This window comes from Hakea prostrata, chromosome 7 (assembly GCF_041222555.1).
Source record: "Hakea prostrata isolate BN-2017 chromosome 7, UWA_Hpros_2, whole genome shotgun sequence".
NCBI classification, from domain to species: domain Eukaryota; kingdom Viridiplantae; phylum Streptophyta; class Magnoliopsida; order Proteales; family Proteaceae; genus Hakea; species Hakea prostrata.
This window is the reverse complement of record NC_142606.1, coordinates 61,337,978-61,360,349: the sequence shown is the minus strand read 5'-3', so window position 1 is coordinate 61,360,349 and position 22,372 is coordinate 61,337,978. Positions and strand designations below refer to the sequence as shown.

Genomic DNA, 22,372 nt, shown 5'->3' with positions numbered 1-22,372 from the left:
AACAAGACTTCCAACATCTAGAACCCAAAAAGTCAGACAATATTCTGATGGAAAGTAAAATACATAGGCAATGGATAATATACAAGTAGTATAGATGGATGACACGTGGACAACATCAAGGTGGAGCCTTCTCCATGACACTCATCTGAATGTGTTTGATCTAAGAGTGAAAAATCGGATTCAATGTCCTCCCTGTTGTGTTCTTTGCCTAACCTTCATGGGCTCTCTGCCCTGAAAACCTCTAATATAACTCCCAACTCCCTCCAAATTTCCTTTTCTTTGTTATAGACGCATGTAAAACCATCGCAAGGTAGATACGACTTGTGCTTCAATAATCAAAAGGATTCGTTGGTGATAAGCTTGTCCACTTTGTTTCTTCTTCTGAAGTCTTTATTTGTTGTGTTTTACTGATGATCTAACTGCTCATGAAAAAGTAAATGTAACTTATAAAACATGCAAATGTTAAAAAAAGGTCACAGCAAGACTAGCCATTTATCATTACAATACGTATCAAGTAGAAGTGCAGTAATGCATGCAGCTGAGGCATCTTAACAGACCAACTATAGACTTGAACCTTGTTCTTACATGATCCAATCAATTCGATCAGACACTCACCATCTATTTTCATTGTTCAACTCTTTAACAACATAATATGAAAAAAAACCAAAACCTCAGCCATTCTACTTTGGCATAAACTTTATGAACATTTCAAGGATGTTTGATAAATCAAAAACAAAACACAAAAAGGCAGCAAAAAAACTGTTAGAACCAGCACTTGCTCGGGGAGTTCAGCAGATCAGGCAACAAGCAAGCTTTTTACCCAAACCAAAGATATCTCATAGTGAAGCCTGTACATACCACGAAAAGTATATGGCAACAGAAGCCAGAAGTCCAAGAAATCATAACTGCCGATCCAGATATGGGTCTCCAGGTGAGGTTGTATCACCTACAAAATATCCAGTAACAAAGTTATTCAACCATGAGGTACTGCGAGTCACCCACCCAGTCCCCCTTGGGCTGTTCGCTTCTTCTGTAATCCTACGTTCTTCCTCTAATAGCATGTCAAGCTTCCTCTTTGCCAAAAACACTTTGATTGCATCAACTCCTTTATTTACTACTTCCTTTGGTGGGAGTACCAGGGGATTTAACTCCAAATTGAGCTTGGTTAACTTGGCCAACTGACCAAAAGTATCTGGAAGAACATGGATTTGATTGTTGCTGAGATCAAGTTCCCTGAGGTTTATCAGATCACCAAATGTCTCAGGAAGCTCTGTCAGATCATTAAAATTGTTGCTAAGATTCAGAATTTCAAGAGTTGTCAACTTCCCAAAGGCTTGAGGGAGACCACGGAGTTCATTGAAGTGGACATCAAGTTGTTGCAAAGACTTCATCTCACAAATAGAAGTTGGAAGAGAACGGATCTTATTGAGATGGATTGAAAGCCTCTGCAGATTCACCAGTTCATACCCAATATTTGTGGGCAAGTACTTTAAAGAATTGAAGCTTGCATCCAGCTCCACCAATGAACTGCACCACAATATTTGCACAAATAACAGTTACCACCACAAGTAGCTGATATATGTTTGAAGATGAAACAAACTAGGAACTGATGAGTTACCTGCAATGGGAGATGCTATCAGGTAAGGCTGTAAGCTTATTTGCCGACACATTAAGGATTTTCAGCCTTTTCAACAATCCAATGGAATCTGGCAGCGACAACAAAAGGTTGTTTGAAAGATTTAGCTCCTCCAGATTTTCTAGTCCACCAATTGAATCAGGAATAACCTGTTCAGTGAAACACATAATCCAGTTAATCATGAAAAGAAGCATGAAACTGTTAATCCCAGATAGAGAAAATAAGTCTATTCATTCATCAATAAAATACATAACCTTAAGAGATTAAACCTCATCAATACATAAGTACCTGCAAGATGTCAACCTTATAGGTTTCGCATTGACCTTTGGAAAGATTACTACTGGATAATAAACATGTAACTAAAAATGCAAATGATTTCCAACACCTCCACTTCATGATGCAGATTATACTAATTAAATAAAAACAAGGATATTAAAGTTTTTTATTTAGGCTTCGGACTTGGGATTTGGAAGTGAAACCAGAACTCCGATCACATTCAAACTTTGATTGAACCACCTTCTTTGCTGTGGACGTGATCCTCAAACTATGATCAGCAATAGGTTGAAGGTTGAGGAGATTGAAACCATTTATGGTTGAAGAAATTTCTCTTCAAAATACAAACAACAATGGCGCTGCTTTAATGATTATGCAGCTTCAGACAGAAAGCAGCAAATTTTGATCATTCCTTTGATAGTCGATTACATATGGCAAAAGCATAGTTCTACACATTTGCTCCCGGGAGTATCACACACAGTGCTCAGTTGGAAGATGGATAATATAAGGAAGGAGAGGTAATCACTCTTACAGACTTCAAGCCAAAGGAAAATCCATCTCATTCAATGATTAAACTGTCTCTGACCAATGCTTTTAATTAAAAAACTGAATTCGAAGACCTAATCTGACTAGGACTAAAATCCTATTAGCTAGCAAAACTCCTTGACTGAATTACGATAAATAAGTGATTAAGTCTCTTATCTGTATACCAAGCCAACCAAATCCTATCTTCATATGTTAAAAATAATAAACTCAACTAATTCAAGACTCCCAGGAGCTGGACCATTAATTGGTCTATGAAGCTGGTCCATTATGAGGTTCAAATCCTTTTTGGTTAGGTTCTTGTGGGTATATTTGAGAGCACAAAAATTATCCACTAAATCAAGACAGATTAAAGAAGCAGAACTAAAACTCGAACATAAACTAATAAACTTCACTACTAGAAACAGAAACCGTAGATCAGATAACAAACACAAATTTTCCAAATCAGAGTTGGTCAGTAATCCCAAAGATATTGAAGAATTAAAAAGAAAAGAGAAAGAGAAGATGGGAAGCAGGTTAGAATGAAGAAATCTAACCTGAAAATTGATCGTAACTGAATTACCAAATAAATAATTAATAGGCCATGAATCCACTTATCCTAAGAGAATCCACTCTTCTACAAAGGGCTCACTACATAACTACTGGAAATCTATCAAAACGCAAGAGAACTTCAAAATATTAACTCATAAATTCATGGGTTAGGCCATAAGCTGTAATATCTGTACATAGAATTTCAAAGACACCCCATAAGTATTTCGAATTGGCAATTGCCCCTTTTCTATCAGAACCATGGAAAAGACAAACATAACCATACTAGTATATTTGTAATAACAAACACTATTATGATTCTGCCCTATTTTATATCAGAGAACAATTCAAGTTAAGTTTAAACAGGAAAAGACCAATTTATCCTTCTTGTCCCACCTTATACAATTAGGGAAAAAGACATCTTAGCTCCTACTTGCCCTTGTTAAAGATGTGATTCCGTGAGGTTCTTCTACAAATTGGACAATATGAAACCCTAGATAAGGCGATCTCCATGAGGTTCTTCCAAAAACCACCGCTGTACTTGCTGCTGACCCATTAGAACTCTAAGGTGTGGAATCCTTTTTTAATCTTAATGATCCAAAAAGATGCCGTCAAGCCATGAAGTGGAAGAAACTAGAAAACATACAGAACACAAGATTTTCCTCATCAACTGCTTTGATTGTTTATGCCAATATCTTTCTCCTTTACAACAATTGCTCTAATAGGCATGTAAGATTTTAGATTCAGAAGAATGAAGGATGAAAATGATATCAAACAGGTGGTGCTGGGTTATGTTTGATAATTCAATCCCCTGTGATCCTGACCCTGTCTCTTGGAAGAACTATGGCAAGCATCTGTCATTCTGTCCCAAGTTATTCAGGAAGTACCTGCAAAGCGGTAGGAGCAAATGAAGGGGTATGGGATCCGTTCAGCCTCAGTAGCTCTACCAATCTTAGACTTCATCCTAAGAAGATTTGCTGCAGGATCCACTGCTTCATCACAAAAGTCTTAGTCATTTCCAACCTCTTACCATTGACAGTGAGGATGACAGCAAATCAGTAGAGATGGAGAGAGAAGAGGATCCTCAAAACTTAGCCAGTTCATGATTTATAGTGTAAACAGTACCCACCTGAAATGGCCACTCCGAAGGGTTCTCGAATAAGTTGCTGAATCATTGCAGAAAGAAATAGTGGGGCCCTTTTAGTTGCTCAGTACTGTTGCTCCATCACTGCAGAGAGAATCAGTTGTGAAGGTCTTCTATTGTTTCCAAATTTATCTAAAAGGATGCATATAGTTGACCCTTTTTAGTTGGGATGAAAATACCCCTAAGAGTACGAAGAAAGAAGATGGATGAACGGGAAATTCCTTCAACGAGCTAATCAGTGGTAGTTTAGGGTTTTAACTGTTATGGTAAATGAGGGTACAGCAATGTCACAATGGTTAACGGCATTTTTGGAAACCACAAAATAAAAAAGGATGACCTAACAGAAAATGTTAACGGAGTGCACTATTATGCAATTTTAGGTGACATTCTGGAGTGTCTAAGCCAATTTGGCAATACTTTTGGGGTGTCAAAGCTTTTTGCTATATATCTTGCGGTGTCTTTACAATTTTCTATATTCCTACTGCAACAACAACAACAACCATAATCTTATCCTAACTCAATGGGGTCGGCTACATGGATACTTAAGGGTTAAGTAAAAGAGACAAGAAGTAATAGTAAAACATTAAGTATATATGAAGATAATTGTAGGAGACACAATCAAGGTAGCATTCCAAGAACATCTCTCTTTATAAAGGATCAGCCGCACTGGTCCTAGTCTTCCATACAGCTCTATCTGCACTCATATGGGTGTCTAGTCCTAGAACATGCATATCTTTTCTTGCTACTTCTTCAATAGTCAATTTGGGCCTACCTCTACCTCTTTTAGCTCTATCAAGTGGGATCTAATCACTCCTCCTTATAGGTGCTCCCTCCTTTGGACATGCCCATACCACCTCAAGCAACAATCTCTTGTCTTGAATTGGTGTAACACTCAAGTTGAATCTAATATAATCATTCCTTACTCTCTCTCCTAGTCATGCACACATCCTCCTCAACATCTTCATCTATGTTACTGTTGTCAAATTAAAATAAATACCACAAGCACACGGATCGTGCAGCAAACCCGATCACAGGGAAGAAGTCTTCGATCTTGTTCTTTCAATCAATGTGAGCTGTGATATGCTTGTCTTGGAGTCACTTGAATAAAGTAAACGGAAATTGCTACGCTTAGCCCAATCTAACTACTCCAACCTTTGTCACTAGAATTGGAATATTTAGAGGGAAAGTTTCGCAAAGGAGACAAAAGAAGACTAAAATTGAAAAGAACAACTTTATTCAAAGGAAAGAAAATTTCTATCTATTATACTGAAAATAAAAACCTAAACTATAAACATAAAATTAAAAGGGGAAAAGTAAAATGCTTACTTAAAGAACAAAAATATATTAAAAGTTAGCCGCCTCCCTTAAAGAGCCAACTGAGGAGATTCTACTAGAGAAGAAGAGCTTTGAGCAGTTTTTAGTTTGTCTAAAAGGAACTGGGGCTAGGCTTTATATAAAGTGAAGCATGAGGGAAATACTCCACCTTTTCCATGTGGGATTAAACATAAGGGGAGAATATTCCTAGGTGGGGGGAAAATGAGGAAGGAAACAAATAAAAATAAAAATAAAAATAAAATCCACTTATTCTTCTTCTGGAACAAAATGGCCATATTTCACATGGATTGACAATAATAAAGCGAAGACACCATGTAACTTCTGTGGCCAAAAGTTTGTGGCAGTAGCATTAGTAGGTTTAAGGCACACCTCATTGGCAATTCGAGGGATGTTCAGGTGTGCAACAATGTTTTAGTAGAGGTAGTGAAAGCAGTCAAAGAGTTAGAGAAGGGGGTAGGGAAGAAGAAGGCAGACAAGCAAAGAGTGGCTAGAGCACCGAATGAGGCAGTGAGGGGGGTCTTTGGCATACCTCCCGTTGATTCTGATAGTGATGACAATGTTGATCCCGTCAATGTCCATATAGAGGAGGCCAGGGAGTTGAGGTGGGCAATGGCAGAGAGCAAGGCATCACACCAGTAGGAGAGGGCCATATTTAAATCTACAAGAACTGGTCCCTCTAGAGTTGCAAGAGTTGGACCATCAGGGTCAAGTGGTGTTTTTGGTATGTTCAGGAGGTCACCAAGTCAGAGGGGTCCTCCTTCCCCCTCAATAGGTTTTCCATAGCAATAGGATCCTATACTAAAGTAGGATCTTGATGTTTTCAGGAAGAAGGGGGCAAAGCAGCCCAAGATCTCAGATGCATGGAAGAACATGAATGGGAAGGTGAAGGAAGCACTGGCAAAATGGATGCTTTATAACACCATTATAGCTAACATAGCACAAGGGCCCTATTATCAGCACGTGATTGACACAATCGCAGAGGTAGGTTTTGGTTACCATGGCCCCACCCCTCATGAGGTGATGAACAAACACTTCACGCAGCAGGAGGAGTTACAGGCTTACATTGCAAGGATGAGGCTATTTTGGGAGACTTATGGAGTCACCATAATGTCTAATGGATGGACTGGTCCAACAAAAAAGTCCATCATCAACTTTATAATGTATTGTGATAAGAGCACCATCTTTTTGAAGTCGATGCATTCAGGCAAGTGAGAGACCACAAATACTTCTATGGACATCTTCAGGATGTGGTGGAGGAGGTAGGGCTTAGGAATATGGTACAGATTGTGACAGACAACAGCTCCAATTTCAAAAAGGCCAGTGAGATGATGATGCAATCTATGGAGTACAGTTTATTTTGGACACCATGTGTGGCCCATTGTATCAACCTCGTGCTAAAGGACATTCAAGAAAATTCAGATTGTGGAGAGCGTTGTGGACAGGGCTACATAGGTTATGAACTTTACATATAATCACGACTAGACTCCAGATGATGAGACAGGCATGTAGGGGTGACTTAGTGTGACTCAGCATCACGAGGTTCACCACAAACTACATCACCTTAAAGAATATCGACGAGAAGAGAATGGGGTGGAGATCCATGTTTACATCTCAAGCTTGGTTTGATTAGACAGGATTGAGGACCTCGACTGAGCGCACAATACATGGTACAGTATCATCAGATGCATTCTAGAGACAAGTGGTGATAGTGCTAAAGACCTAGAGCATATTATAAAGGTCCCACATATGGTGGACTCCTCCATGAAGAGGCCACTATGCCCCACCTGTATGCAGCCATTGAGGCCATGAGGGAGGTTGTACATCACGCAAATCCAAGAGGCTGCAAGCACTTTCTAGACATCATCAATTATCAATGGATTGCACATCTTATGCATCCACTGCATAAGGTTAGTAAGTAAATATGCAATTTGTTGGTAATTCATTCAATTGACATCAACACAAATCCTATATCTAATCGTGATTTTTAAATTGTGCAGCCTATTACCTTAACCCCAAATACTAGTACAACAACCGTTGAGGTTAAAGACAAAACTTATTGAGGTGGTGATGCCCATGGTTGGAAAGTTGGCCAGACTTAACACTCCAGTCCCAGTGTAACAATGAGGTGAGATAGTAGGGAATTAGGATTTAGGACTTGCATTTGAATTTTGAAAGAACTTAGCTAACCTTTATTGCAAATGATTGCAAATCAAGGTTTTCAGGGATGAATTCGGGTCCTTTAGATTAGATGCTAGTGTGAAGGGACAAGATCACATAGATCTAGGATAGATTAATAACTTGTATACAATTATTACATTTTACAAATTACTAAATTATATATTAAATAATAACTTCATATTTTTGTCATAATACAACTGAGTGGTGGGTTCTCTATGGTGAGAGTGCAGAGAACCTCAAGAGATTAGCAATCAAGGTTCTCTTGCAAAGTTGCTTTGCCTCTGGATGTGAAAGGAACTCGAACATATTTTCCTCAATCCACTCAAAGAGGTGGAACAGATTCGGATCTCAATACCTAAAAGACCTTGTGTTCATCCACTATAACCTGAGATTGAAGATGCAACACATAAAAAGACATGTGGAGAGTGACGGGAAGTAGGAGACTTGATCTTGTAGATATCTTCTAGGTGGACTCAGATGGTAAGGACCCCCTCGTTGATTGGGGGGGGGGGAAGAGGTGAGCTGGTATTAAACCAGCCTGGAGGGAGGCTTGACCCATAGATTGCTCATCATATGGGCATTATGTTAATGCATTTATGGCTGACGAGGGTCAAGTACATGCACAAGAGGCAACTGGTATTTTTGACGAGGATTGGACAATGTCCCCGCAGACGATGATGTTGTGCCTTCCACATACGCATAGGATTTGGATGAGACCTAGCTCTTACTCAGACTCAGCAAAGGGATGATGATGGTGGTAAAGGTGATGATGAGGATGGTGGTGATGATAATGAGGCTTCAGATGAGATGACGACAACGATGATGATGATGGCAGTGGTGGTGGTGGAGGAAGACTTCAAGAGCATATGGCGGTTTCACTATCGAAGACATAACAGGGCCCTATTAGATTCACTAAGAAGTCATAGTTCACGCATCCCACCTAGGATGAGCACCATGGTGGCATTCCTTGTCATAAAGCTAGGGGCTCCATATCTAAAGGTACTTACACCAGAGGGCCCCATGGCCAATTCCATCCACCGATCAAGAGGGACACTGACATGGCTAGCTTGGCAGACTTGATGGGATCAATGAGCTTAGATGGCAGGGAGAGCATGGGGTCTGCACCATATGGGCTTATGGGCCTTGTCTACGGATATTGATATGAGGAAGTACATAGTGGGGCATATATAACATATCTACTAATTTAAGGGAATCCGGTGGTTTATCTGCTAATCTGAGTGGTATGTCTACATATGAATTTGGGGATGGATCAAGCAGATCATTTTTGGAGTCCATATTTGAATATCCATCAAGGCAATAGAAGTACTAGTTGCGATACCACAAAAAGATTCAAATGATGTTGAAACTAATTTGAGCACTAGCCGCCAACGCAATAGCAATCCTTACCCTTACTACACTTTCTGTAAGATGGGTTGGCTATTTTATGTGGATGATGCTACTTACAGAAGGGTAGTGTGCATACATCATTAGGAAACTTTAAGCATTTCATTACATGGGCCGAGTATGTCCTCTATTAATAGAGCTCCCTGAGTCTGGGGATGGATCTAGCCCGTCATAGCAACTATTATTAGATTGGAGTAGGTCTGATGTGTCCTATAAATTTGTAATGTCTAATTTATTTATCTATTGACTTATGTTATACACTTATACTGTTTTAACCATGTACTACAAACTATTAAGTTGTACACCACACTTGCACTTGTATATTGAATTTTAGTTGTATTTTTTGTTATGTTTTAATGAAAAACTTAGTGTTCTCTTGCATAATATCCATATTTACATTTTTTAAAATTCATGTTCTTTAGTTTTTCTCACATACAACCTGACATATGCCAATCAAGAACACCACTTTGGGTTAGGTTTTATGCAAAAATAACACTCCAATTATGTTTATTGGCCTCAAATTAGGCTGAACACTGAAAACCAAGCCAAAATAACCAAAAAACGCACCAAAATTTGGAGTTGAAATTGAAAAATAAAATCTTGACAAAATTTCAGAATTTCACCCATCTCGCCAAAGGGCAAAATGGTGAGATGGAGCAAAATTTCACACCTTGAGTGGTATTAATCCCTACTTGTGTCTCACCTATCAAAACAATATCATCAACAAAAAGCATATAGCAAGAAACCTCATCCTGAAGCTCTTTGGTTAAATGAGCCATTATAACTACAAAATAATGTTGTATCCAGTACCAAAAATTCAAATAAAATGAAGTGCATATATGAAGGATAAATACAAATGTCACATGATATAGTGTGTTGTAATCTCCAACACTGATGCTCTGGATTAAATTGAAGATGTAGCAACTACAAGCAACAGATGTCTCACAAAGAACGGTAGAAAATATGCCCCTATCTATGATTCTAGAAATGATTTCGATATTAAACACGTTTACTTTTACAGCAAACAGTTGACTACCAAAGCAAACAATAATGCAATAAGATATAATAGAGTCCGCTGAAACCAACAAAGTAGGATGGAAGAATTGGAATGGTACAACTAGAATATTGTGTGAACAGCATATTCTTTTATTAAAGCTTAAAGGAAAGTTCAATAGGATTGCTGTACAAGTCTACAACCAGCTTTGATGTATGAGGCAGGATGTTGGGGTAGTTAAGAAGTGTCATAGAGAAAAGCTTTATGTTGCAAAGAATGTTAAGATGGATATGTGGAAAACTAGAAAGTTTAAAGTGATCTCAAAGCTGATGTGGGAGTTACCCAATTATCTACAAGCCCTGTGAATGTCATCTAACATGTTACAGAAAGGTCCAATAGAGGCCTAGGAACCACTGTATAAAGTGGTCCGATCCTGCTTGAAGGAGCTACAAGAACAAGGGGTAGGCCTAAAATGAGTATATGAGAGGATGTCAAGAATGACATGCATAGTTTGGTTCTTTTGCTGAGTATGGCCTTATACGGAGCTTACTGGAGGACAATAATCCATGTCGCTAACACATAACTGAGATTTTCCTTATTCCTTGGGTTATTTTCTTTCCTCTTACTCCTCACTCTTATTTTCCATTTCCCACTTTTCTTTTCTCATTTCTTCATTTTTATTTATTTTTTTATTTATTTATTTTTTTCTTTTCTTTTAAAGGGTCCTTGATGCCAACCCATTTAGTTGAGATGAGGCTAAGTTGATGTTATCGCTTAAACCGGCAAAGCCTTTTTCAAACTATTTGAGTATTGTACATAAACGCTGTTGTATCACTCCACTTCTATGCTATGTCATTTCTTATTAAATCTTAACCTGTAAGGCCCTATTTTGTTACTTTGTCCCTTTTCTGGCCCATCCTTCTCCTTTCTTAAGTCTTCAAGTTGCAAGCTGCAACATACTACTCTTCAGTGCTCAATGGCATAGCAAGGGCCATCAGTGTGAGCCTAGGTGCAATAGTAAGTTGCTCCACTGAGACCTAGTGGTCACGTGTTCAAGTCAAGAAACAGCATCACCTCAAAGCAGGGGTAAGGCTGCTTCATGCATCGTGTACACCCATTGCTAAGCGCTGAAGATCAAATGAATATAATGAACACTTAAATTCATCAAAAAAAAAGAGAAAAAAAAAAGAAAGAAAGAAAGAAAGAAAAAAAACTGCCTCTCTGTTCTGGTTTTAAACATATCTTCTATTAAATTGCTAGTCCTCAACTTTTTTTATTCCAACCATGCCTCAGATCCACTTAGGCTCTTCTTCTCCTTTTAGAAACTTCATCTTGCACACTAGTTTTCAAAGAAATCTACCTAAGTAGTCTAAGAAATTGGTAATACAGTGCAAAAAGGATAATGCCAAGGAATTCAAATCATCATAGGCTCAATATGGATACATACGATAATGGTAACTATACAGTCAACAGATCCAAAACAGAAAAGACATCTCCTAGAAGTTGCAGAAGTCAAATAATCAACAACAGCAACAAAATTGATAATCCATCCCCAGTCCAGAATAAACAAAAGAGGATCAGATTGTCATTAGATTCCCTCAATCAAGGGAAGATAAATCCCCTGCACTCTGTCCATGATCAAATCCCAAAGCCTCCTGTTATGCTTGATTTGAGTCAGATTTTATTTTTGTCAATACAAAAATACCAAAGACTTCTAAGTAACCTTTATATACATACATACAACTCTGGCCAGTGGGATTTTTTTTCTTCTTCGTCCTGGAATCTGAACATAAATCTGAAAACAACTATTGAAGAAAATTAAGTGTCTAAAAAAAAGCCTTTAAATTACCATATATCCTCAATTTATACCCTAAGCTTGAAGCATGGATTACTTGAATGATTCAATCCACCTCAGCAACAAATCAACACAGTTTTGTTCCAATAAAACCTTAAGGGCTCCAAACACTTAGGTTGGCCCTTCCCACCTAGCGTTATCTTAACAAGTCATCTTTCCCCAGGATTTTTTTTTTTTGGTCAACCCCAGGAATTATTTACTTGAGCGCGAGAGAGAGGGGGGGGGGGGGGAATCCTCTTGAAGATTAGTACGAATTCAAATACAAGCAGATTCGAAATTGATCAGGCGAAAAACAGATAAGATTGAAACTTTCAGTAGTGTCTCAAAGCAATCCCAAGTTCCTTCGTTAAAAGGGAAAGAAATTGGCGAAAAAAACTTTCATGAAGAAACTTATCAAATTTCGTCCAACATGAATCGTAGAATCCATTTCCACTAATGTAGTCAATCCACCGTCTATCGGTGACTTAGAATTATCATAAGCGTGGTTCATATTTGACTTGACAGAGAGAAAAGAAGAGGAAGAGACTGACCTCAAGTTGATTGCTAGACAGGTTGAGAGCGACCAAGCCCCGAATTTTTCCGAATTCCTCAGGAAGAAACCTCAATTGACGTCCCTTAAGATCAATCCTATCCATATCCTTCTTTGACGCCTCTTGCAATATGCTAACAACGTCCTCATTTATCTCTTCATCATTAAGCGGGACTTCATCATCAGCACCATTCTCCTCGGCTCCGGCAGTAGCAGAACGGTATATATTTTCCAAATTCTCCTCAGCTTCTCTCAAGAGCTTCTCGTAGGCCTCGTGCATCTCATACAACCGCACCACGGCTCTGTAACCTTCCTTCTTTTTCTCGGCGGCCAGCCGTGTTTGATCCTTCTTCGGCGACGTATTAGACTCCACTTCCTCAGGGGAAGGTGAAAGCTCGATCTCTTCAAGATGCTTGGATAGTTCATTCTCGATTTCGGCGATCTTCGCCTTCGCCAAGTCTACAGCCTCATGATCGGGCCTTTCGCCGAGTGACTGGAGGACAGATCGAGTCTGGGCGACCTCGGTGACGGCCTTGGTCATGGCTGCCAATAGCTCTGGATCCTTAAGGCCAGGCATTCGCTCCGTTAACGGCGGTGCCGGTGGTTGTTCGATGTCTACATGGACGGAGGCGGAATCCGATAAGGGATCCAAAGTTGCAGCGGCGACGCGAGACATGACATAGTTGAGGATTGGGAAGTTCGAAGGTGATGGATCCATGGTGGCTCTCTGAAACTCTCTCTCTCTCTCTCTGATAGCGACTGAGGTTGAGTGAAGATTTATAGAAATTTAGAGTTTCGAACTGGGAGATGGCAAGAACGGAGCCATTTTTATGGAGTCAGAAACAAGAACAGAGATGGGGCGAGAGTGATGACGTCAGAGATAAAACCGTTACAATAGAGGACAAATCCTGGAAACGAAAAGAGCATCTCTTGAATGGGAAGTCTGAGGTTGTTGAGAGCAATATGCTGCGCTGACGGTTTTTAATCCCACAATAGCTTTTTTTTTTTTTTTTTTGGGGAAGAATCCCACAATAGCCACTTATAAGTATTAATTAAAAAAAATATATTAAATGTTTTGTAATTCTTGTGTGGGCCCTACCCGAATGTGTGGTTCAAATCCATTGGAAGAGTATATTGTTGTCCGAAACAGGGAGTTGATCCGAACTTGAAGTGGTTTCGGTTTCGTTCGTTGGGCAGTTGAATATGTGGGGTCGGGGTTTGGGGTGACATGATGTATGATGCTTTTTCTCTGATGATGATTGGAAATCAATGGCTAGTTTACAACTTACAACTTAATCGGGTGGTGCCTCACCTACTGTTTCACAATCACTCTCGCTGCTTGCTTGTCACCACGTCCAGACGGACGAACCGGTCAAATAGATGAAATGTAGTGACGGTTTTCACTTCACGAGGGTTACACAATTATTTCGAAAGACGAGAGAGGAAATTAGAAATTTTAGGGATTTTTATTTTGTGGGATAATTACTATTGTCCAGTAGTTTGATTTTATTACTAATAAAACATTGTTTTTTACGAAATTACTGTTGTCCCCCTTTCTTATTACAGTGTTAAGTAGCGGTTAAGTTCGAATATGTACTGTCTATTTTATCCTTTAAAATTAAGAAATCAAAACACGATACCACCCCATTTATAAAAACCATATTAAATGCCAATTTTACCTTAAACTTCATTTAATCCGATTTGGTTTCCCACCTTCTCCTCTTCGTCTTCTTCATTCAAGCCTACATAGGAAATGCAAAGGAAACCACAGAATCTTGTAAATTTAATGTTCTTAGTTTTCTCAGTAGAATGTGGGAAAATAAATTGTTAGATTATTTCGATCTTCTTTCATCTTCGGTTTCTATTTTAGTTTTATTCAATCATTCTTTCTTTATTTGATGGTCTTTTTTTTTAGAATAAAACGGATTATAGTTATTTTTTTCTCCATAGTTAATTAAGGGTACTACTGTAACTTGACAAAAGGAAAAATAAGTAAAGAGATAAGTATAAGGGTATTTTGGGGGTTTTAAGAAAATATAAAGATGCCACATCATCAATAAACTAATGGAACTTAACAGTAAGGGGCATTAGTAATTGTAGACAAAGTTAAAGGTTTGATTAGTAATTTTAAAAAGTATAGGGGATACGGTATTAATAAAATCAAAATACAGGGGAGTAATAGTAATTATCCCTCTTTTTTTTTATACAAAGACGTTTTTTATATGTTGGATAATTGAGAATTGAGATATTATTATGATGACGGACGGTTAAATCCACAAAATCTCCACTAAGAAGTAAGGTTCACAACTGTTTCACTAACTTTTCATTAGCATTTTAGAAATTTATTAGATTTAATTGTTAGTTTGGATATTAATTGTAATAGTTTAATTATTAGATTTCATGTCACAATTTTAAATAAGAATTACAGAGAATTGCTGGGGTGAAAATTCTAGAAGATGTGAATTCATTTAGGGTTGATTTTTCTCTTTTCATGGTAAATGGTTTATATGCAAATACTATAAATGAATACCTCAAAGCCCTCCGGATGGTATGCTCAACATTAGCTTTCCACTTGACTCAAGATTATCATGGAAAGCTTTCTCAAACAACAAAAATTGAAGATGGCAAAGAAGTTAAATGGAAAGCTCCTAAGAAGGTTGGCTCAAAGTAAACATTAATAGTTCAGCTATTAAAGCCCTCAACAGCTCCATGCAAGCAAAATACAGAGGAATCATCAAAGATCATCTAGAAAGAACAGTCATTTGTTTTTATTAAGGATGTGGAAATAAAACAACAATAGAAGTAGAAGCAGATGCACTTAGAAGAGCTCTATTTTGGAAGTAATAATGTTATTATAAATATTTTATAGGCAGAGCCTATACCAATCAAAGAGGATCCAATAAATATTTTATACGCAATGTTTTTGCTAATTTTTTAGCTAGGGGAGCGCGTTGTCTTTCCCTCTCTCGATCATGGTAGAATATCCCACTTTTATTCATGGTTGATGTCACTTTGTTGGCGTCCAAGTTTCCTAGCTTATATTCTTGTACTTAATGATATGACTTTTATTTTTTTGACAAAAAAAAAAAAATCCAACCGTTTGAGTGCACAATTATCAAGGAAGCCAAGGGATAAATTGTTCGGTGGACGTGGTTCTCCACGTCTTGTTATCATAAGTGTGGAAAATAAGTCATAAATTTTTGTGTGTTTTTAAAATACGTATTTCATTGTTGACTTAAAAAAAAAAATTAATGAAATCATCATTATTGATTCTTTATTTTTATGAAATTATCGTTATTGACTTTAATGTAGTTTATATTAGGCACAATAATCTTCTCAAACTCCTTATCTATTTAATTTACTTTCATCTTACACAAGCAACGGTGAAATGATTGTGTTATACCATCACAAGGTTGTTCGATTGGTAAGACCAATACTTCTTAGTAAAGGGATTGTCGATTCTATCCAGCCTGATAGGATATTATATAATACTCCAATCCCCAACATATAAAAAATCACCTACCTTTGCTTGAAAAGCTTGTCCTAGATAAGGTCTCCAACCATTTGATTATGGAGTTGGATTTTCTACCTCACTAGGTAGAGGATTGTATTCCTCCCCCACTCCTGTACTGCATATTTTAAGGGGAGATCCTATCTCTAAGACTAGAAGACCAGAGATGAGACCTACTCCGTAAGATGTGGAAAGGTGTGAAGGGGGTCTAATCGACGGGTAGAGAATCCAAACTTTTATTTTTATGTAAGGTTAGAAAGAGTTGATTATCACAAACGGGGGTTGGTCCAAGCGGTAAGTAGCTTGGTCCGCTTAAGTAAGGTTCCAGTTGAAATCTTGTGGATGCAAAAAATTTTCGCTGGGAGACTCACCCACCACAACCAGGTGTGCGACCCGGGTCGAACACCGGATTAGTCAGGGCAAAGCCTTGAAAACCGGAATTAGCAACCAAAAAAAAGAAAAAGAAAGAGTTGACTATCTAAATCCAAATAAATCTTATCATTTACTTATTATAAAATATCCATCCCATACAATGTGGGTCATACTAGAATTAATGTGGGACATGCTAGAATTAAACATGCTTCCGTGTATCCAAAATGGGTCATGCATTTAGAAAGTCTACTCACACTTGTTTTACTTTTGCTGCCTTTCTTGATTTCTTGATCCATGTTGATCTCAATTTGGTCATCAATACATGCCTCCTTGTATATATTAATTTTGTAACATAAGTAAAGTTCTTAGATGTAGTCAATTTTTTACTCAAAAATTATAATAAAAACCACATTTAAAAGTTGTTACACTTTTATGGATACTTTTATTTTGTAGAAAGTCCACTCATTTCCCTTCTTCAATATGTATAAATTATACATTCCTATCTACAAATATAATGATTAGTGAGTTGCATTCTATCATTTTTTATAAACAACTAAGAGTGGTAAAAATAAGGAAGAAATGAGATTAGATCATCTAGCTACATGAAGGGAAAATTTTTCAATCCATATGGTTAAATTCATGATACATGTCCAATATAAAAACAAAATCCTCTTCTTTAACTTGGCGGCATTAATATAAAAAAGCTCCCTTGAGGATGTAAATCATGGTGCGCGCAAGCTGGCCCGGATGAACCTCATATCCCAAAAAAAAAAAAAAAAAAAAATCCTCTTCTTTAAGAAAATTTTGAAAATATAAGAATCCACATCTTCTCTCTCTCTCCAAGAACAATTCAATAAAGCTAGAAAAATCTACTATCCTTTCCATTATTTGCCTCCCACCCACGGTAGGATGTTTTAGCGAATTTCACCTGAAATTAGGCAAAATTCGCCAAGTTCGCCAAGGACCGAAACGAAAAGCAATGTGAAACCGATATTGACCGAAAATCGTCGATTCTCCAACAAACCAGCAAAAGTCACTCGAAATTTCACGATTTCTCTTTCTTTGGTTCGAAAACAAATTGTTAGAGGTAGAAATCGATTATTGAAAACACTCTGAACTGGGTGAACTGTTTGATCGCCGGAATGAGCAGATTCCATTTCTCTCTCTCCGTTCGTTTTCATGCGAGTATGTTGAGTTCTCACTTCTCACAAGTGCTTCAACGACTTGATTTCGCTTCTCCTAGCTTGCTCTTTGGAGTTCTTCAAGCCTTTCTTCAAACTTGAACTCCGGCGACTTCCATGATTCCACCTTCAAGAGAAGATGAAGCACCCTCCTCCTACCCGATTAAAATGTAAGATCTAAGTGTACAACTTTTCCAACACTTTTTATTTTGCAAACAAATAAACTCATAGTATAAGTAACCACACATACACAATGACTACTAACTTAGCATAGTGGGTTAGAACATCATATGTCAATAGGTCCCCACTACTAGCTTTTTTTTCTTTTGCAAGATAAAATGGATGAAAAAAATAAGCGTGTGAGACGTACTAATAGTTGAGCGAGGGAACATAAAAAGAAATGAAAGGATTTTGTTGGAAAAAAAATATATATATATATATATATATATATATATATATATATATATATATATATTCTCCCTTTCTTACAAAGTCTCACTTAAAAGTTTTTTTTTAAAGAAATGAGATAGAAAAAGTTGGGTGTTATGTCAGTAAACAAGCTATCTTAAATTAAAGGAGCTTCTATGCTTACTTTCCCAATCCAATAAACCAAAGAAACCATGTTTTAGAATTTCAATGGAAATAATGTACTTTTACCATCGGTTTTTTCTCACTTCATTTTATTCCATAAAATAAACATATATTTAGGGTTTTATTCAACACTTCTATCCACAATTGTTCTCCACCCATGTCAATATCAAAACCTGACTTACAAAGGTTAATTCTTCTACTAAATCCGTTTCTTTAGCTTAAGGTTTTTCTTACAATACAAAAATGTTGCTGAATTTGTCAAGAAATTTCTATTTGTTCTCAAAGTACCTAATCTTTTAACTCTGAGTATGGGGTTTATATTGAGATATACTATTGTCACTGTTGTATCTAGTTGCTATTATATTAGTTTCTATACAACATCAAATCTTTGTCGTTACACCTCTTCGCCCTCCGGCATGTCTTTGAAAATGTTTCCGTTTGATTACTCCCTTTTCTTTGTCTTTGTTCACTCTCATTTCACAAACCTGTAAGTCATGTCTTCATCTGGACACCACACAATTTTATGGGCAAAGACCCACGTCTCCTTCCTATTAGCCATCTTCTCAGGTCAACACTCCCAAAGCGGATTACAGTTTGAATGAATTAGATGATGAGGTTACTCTTGATGTAGCAGATGAGCTGTGAGTCACAAAATCATGGGAAAATACTCTTGCAGGATATTTGATGGAAGGTAGGACTTTCAGAAAGCAAGTGGTAACTGAGGGTCTTCTTAGACCTAGAACACTTGTCACAGAGTGGAAATCATAACTCTGGAAGATAGGAAATTTTTGTTCCAATATTAGCATCCTCTAGAACCATGGAATGAAAGGAATAACTGGGAATTTAAATACTGTGATTTCTGGATACAAATACACTCTTTGCTGTACAAATACACTCTTTGCCGGCTGAGTTTATGGACCATATTATTCCTATGAAATTAGTAAGAAAAATGGGGGAGACCAGCTCAATTATGTTGATCAATGGTATGCAGTTTGGTACAAAAGTATCGTATCTAAGAGCCAGAGTGCGAATCAACATCTTAAAATCCCTTCGAGATTACATCAGAGTTACTAGCTCTCAGGGGCCATCAATGGAAGTTGCAGTCAAGTATGAGAGATTGTCGACTTACTACATTTTCTGTTGAAGAATTGGCCATGAGGAAGGTCGGTGCATAAAGAAATTTGAGGACCTCAAATGCACTGTGAAAATCATGGATGCAACGAGCTTAGTTTTTGCAGAGAAAGGCCCAAACCGAAATGTGCAGAGGAAATCTGGGGTACGATAATGGATACTCAATTAGTCAAAATGACCAAAATAATCTTCACTAAACAATATTCCGTTGAGAATGAAGGGTCCAGCTCGGAGTATGCACCAGAAAGAGAGATTCCGGTGACCGGAGACAATAGGGATGAAGAAATTCCAATTTCTAATAGTGAGGAATCCAAGAAAGGAGCTGATCGCACAATGGAGGGCAGATTGCCATGTGCCTCAACCAATGAGGGAGCCCGAGACACAGGAGGCTCGATTATCAACAGGTCCATCTAGCAATAGTGCCATTCTAATGATAAGTATGAGGAAAGTTTTTCTGAAATCATCCCCTGTCAATTACCTCAACCATTTATATCATCTCCTGCAAATGCTCAGATTGAGATGAGAGCCATCTAGCTTAATCTTGACGCCCAGAACCAGTTGCCTCATCCTATCCAAGACTACCTCCGAACGCCCATGCCACTCTCTTGCCATTATTTCCTTATTGAATCACTTCGCAAATTGCAACCTGACTCAACCCAAAGCCCCTGACATACCAAAGTCAACTTTCCCTTCTTTTGTTGCTACTCAACAGAGTCATCCCCTCAATCCAATTAACCATAACACCCCCACCGAATGACCCTCAAATGCAAGCTTCCCATGTTTTAAATTATGGGCCTCTTGTTGTCCAAAGAACAAAATTCAATCGAAACTTGCGAAATTTCCACCAAAATTTCTCATTTTGGGAATCTCGAAACTAAAAACTAAGGGATCGAAAAAAGTCGTTTCGATCGAAATAGTCGAAATTTTGTTGAAACTTGTTGAAACCTCGAAACCTATCGAAATATGGTTCAACCAAGCTAGACCAGTTGGTTCATGAGAAAAAAAAATTCTCAAATTTCATGGAAAACTTGGGAAATTTTGTGGAAACATGGGACTTTTTCCTGCAAGTTTCGTAGTTTTCCCATATTTTTTTATTTTTTTGTTTCTATCATGTTTCCCCAAATACCCCCTCCATCAGGACTTCCCTATCCAAATTGTGTATTCCCTCAGACTGGTTATCTTAGGCATGTTGATGACCAGACTTATAAAGTTATAGTTGTCGATTACCTTGACAACCATAGGCATAAAGTGTCATAGGATTTCTATGTTCGTTGGTTGGAGGAGATGATGTTATAGGCATAGTACTACTTAGCTCACACTCCAAAACCCACTTAAGCCCAAATAACACTCCTCCTTTGCAAATTAGGCCCACGTGTCTGATGACTCAAAGCTCTATCCATCCCACAACAGAATGCCCGAACCCACCTTCATTAAGAATAAACAAAAATCCAATGGCCCAATCCATCTCCAGAAAAAGAAACAACCTGAACATTGTTGAACCATCCAGAACGGTTTCTAAGTGCAAAACAGGTCGTCAAATGAAGAAAATTTTGGATCTCTCAGAAGCATTTCTACATCAGCTAGAGGAAAGTGATCATTTTTTAGAATCTGGACCCATGGCCACTGGGGTTTATCAGTCCCACGGGTCCATATGAGGACCTTAGCTAAAATTGCCAAGGTCTGGGGAGTACCAGGGCAGTTTGGGCTCTTAAAAATCTCCCCAAATCTGAACATCTAGATATTATGTTCATAGTTGAAACTAAAAGCCAACAATGTAAAATGATGGAGACTATTTTTGTTTTAATGCTTTGGGCACGGCTGGAGGGCTTGCACTTCTATGGAGAAATGGCATTCAGGTTAAATTAATATCAGCTAATGAGCATGTAATGGATGTGGAAGTGATGGTTGAAGCCAGATCTTTTTTTTTTTTTTTTTTTTTTCTTTCTCTCATGTGTCTATGTGGACCCCATTAAGCATCAAAGGCAAAAAGTGTGGGATCAAATAATAAGTATTAGTAGACAAAGAGCAAGAGCTTGGGTATGTTTGGGCGAGTTTAATAGTTTTCTAAGCAGGCATGAGAAAGCAGGTGGAAACATCAAAGGAGGAAGGGATATTAAACAATTCCAAGATATGGTTTCTCAATGTGGCTTAACGGACTTGGGTTTGTGTGGGCCTGACTTCACATGGAACAATAGGCATAGAGGCTCTGCCAACATTCGGATCAAACTTGATCAAGTGTTAGCCAATGTTAATTTGAGTATGCTCTTTGAAGATGCCGCAGTAACCATCAACCTAGCCTTTTGCTCAGATCATAATTCACTACTTCTGGACTCGAAAGGGGGTAAGTCAGAGGGAATCGTCCCTTTCGTTTTGAGGAAATGTGGATGAGACATCCCCGGTGTAAAGAGGTGGCAGATCATGGTTGGAGGACCAACGAAAATAGGGATGACATGCACCCTTTATGTCAAAGGACTGAGAATTGCAAGAAAGAATTTAAGAGGTGGAATAGGATGGAATTTGGTATAGTCAAGGAGAAAATTAAAGGGCTGAAATTCATATTGAGTTGATTCAGAAAAAGGCAAATTACAAGTGTTGGGGACCTCGCCAAGCTGTGTTGAGGTTGCCTAAAGTCCCGCCCGATCCCAGGCTCAAACCAGGGTAGTCGCTGGCTACAATATAAGAAAAAATTAGTGGCGCCGTATCCATAGGTCCGGACTTTTGGAGCAACAACAAACGCTTGATCCTACAAGTGGTATTTGGGGGGAATTTTTGGAGGATTTTAGGGCCTCGCCGGGTTGTGCTGAGGTTCAATTATCCAAAAATCTTGCTTTGGATCTGGGGGAATTGTTGGGACCTTGCCAGGCTATGCTGAGGTTGCCCAAGGTCCCTCCTAGATCCAGACTCGAACTGAGTTAGTTGCTGGCTACATTATAAGGAAAATTAGTCCCTTAGTGGGACCGTATCCACAGGTCCGGACTTTTGGAGCAACAGCAAGTGCTTGATCCTACAAGTGGTATTAGAGCTAGGAGGTCTTCGTGTTCGAATCCCCATGGTGGTATTTGGGGGGGGGGATTTTTAATGATTTTAAGGCCTCGCCGGGTTGTGTTGAGGTTCAGTTATCCCAAAATCTCGCTTTGGATCTGGGGGGGAATTGTTGGGATCTCGCA

At 38.3% G+C, this 22,372-nt stretch overlaps 1 protein-coding gene across 1 annotated transcript; it reads right to left on the bottom strand.

Moving 5' to 3' along the window:
- Nucleotides 1-335: 335 nt before the first annotated feature.
- On the bottom strand, nucleotides 336-13,332 carry LOC149011581 (plant intracellular Ras-group-related LRR protein 3-like). Its single transcript, XM_089163935.1, has 3 exons — nucleotides 12,421-13,332; nucleotides 1,619-1,785; nucleotides 336-1,527 (listed from the first exon to the last, which is right to left on the bottom strand). The coding sequence occupies exons 1-3, from the start codon at nucleotides 13,135-13,137 to the stop codon at nucleotides 900-902; spliced, it is 1,512 nt and encodes a 503-aa protein (XP_089020061.1). The 5' UTR covers nucleotides 13,138-13,332; the 3' UTR covers nucleotides 336-899.
- Nucleotides 13,333-22,372: the final 9,040 nt, after the last annotated feature.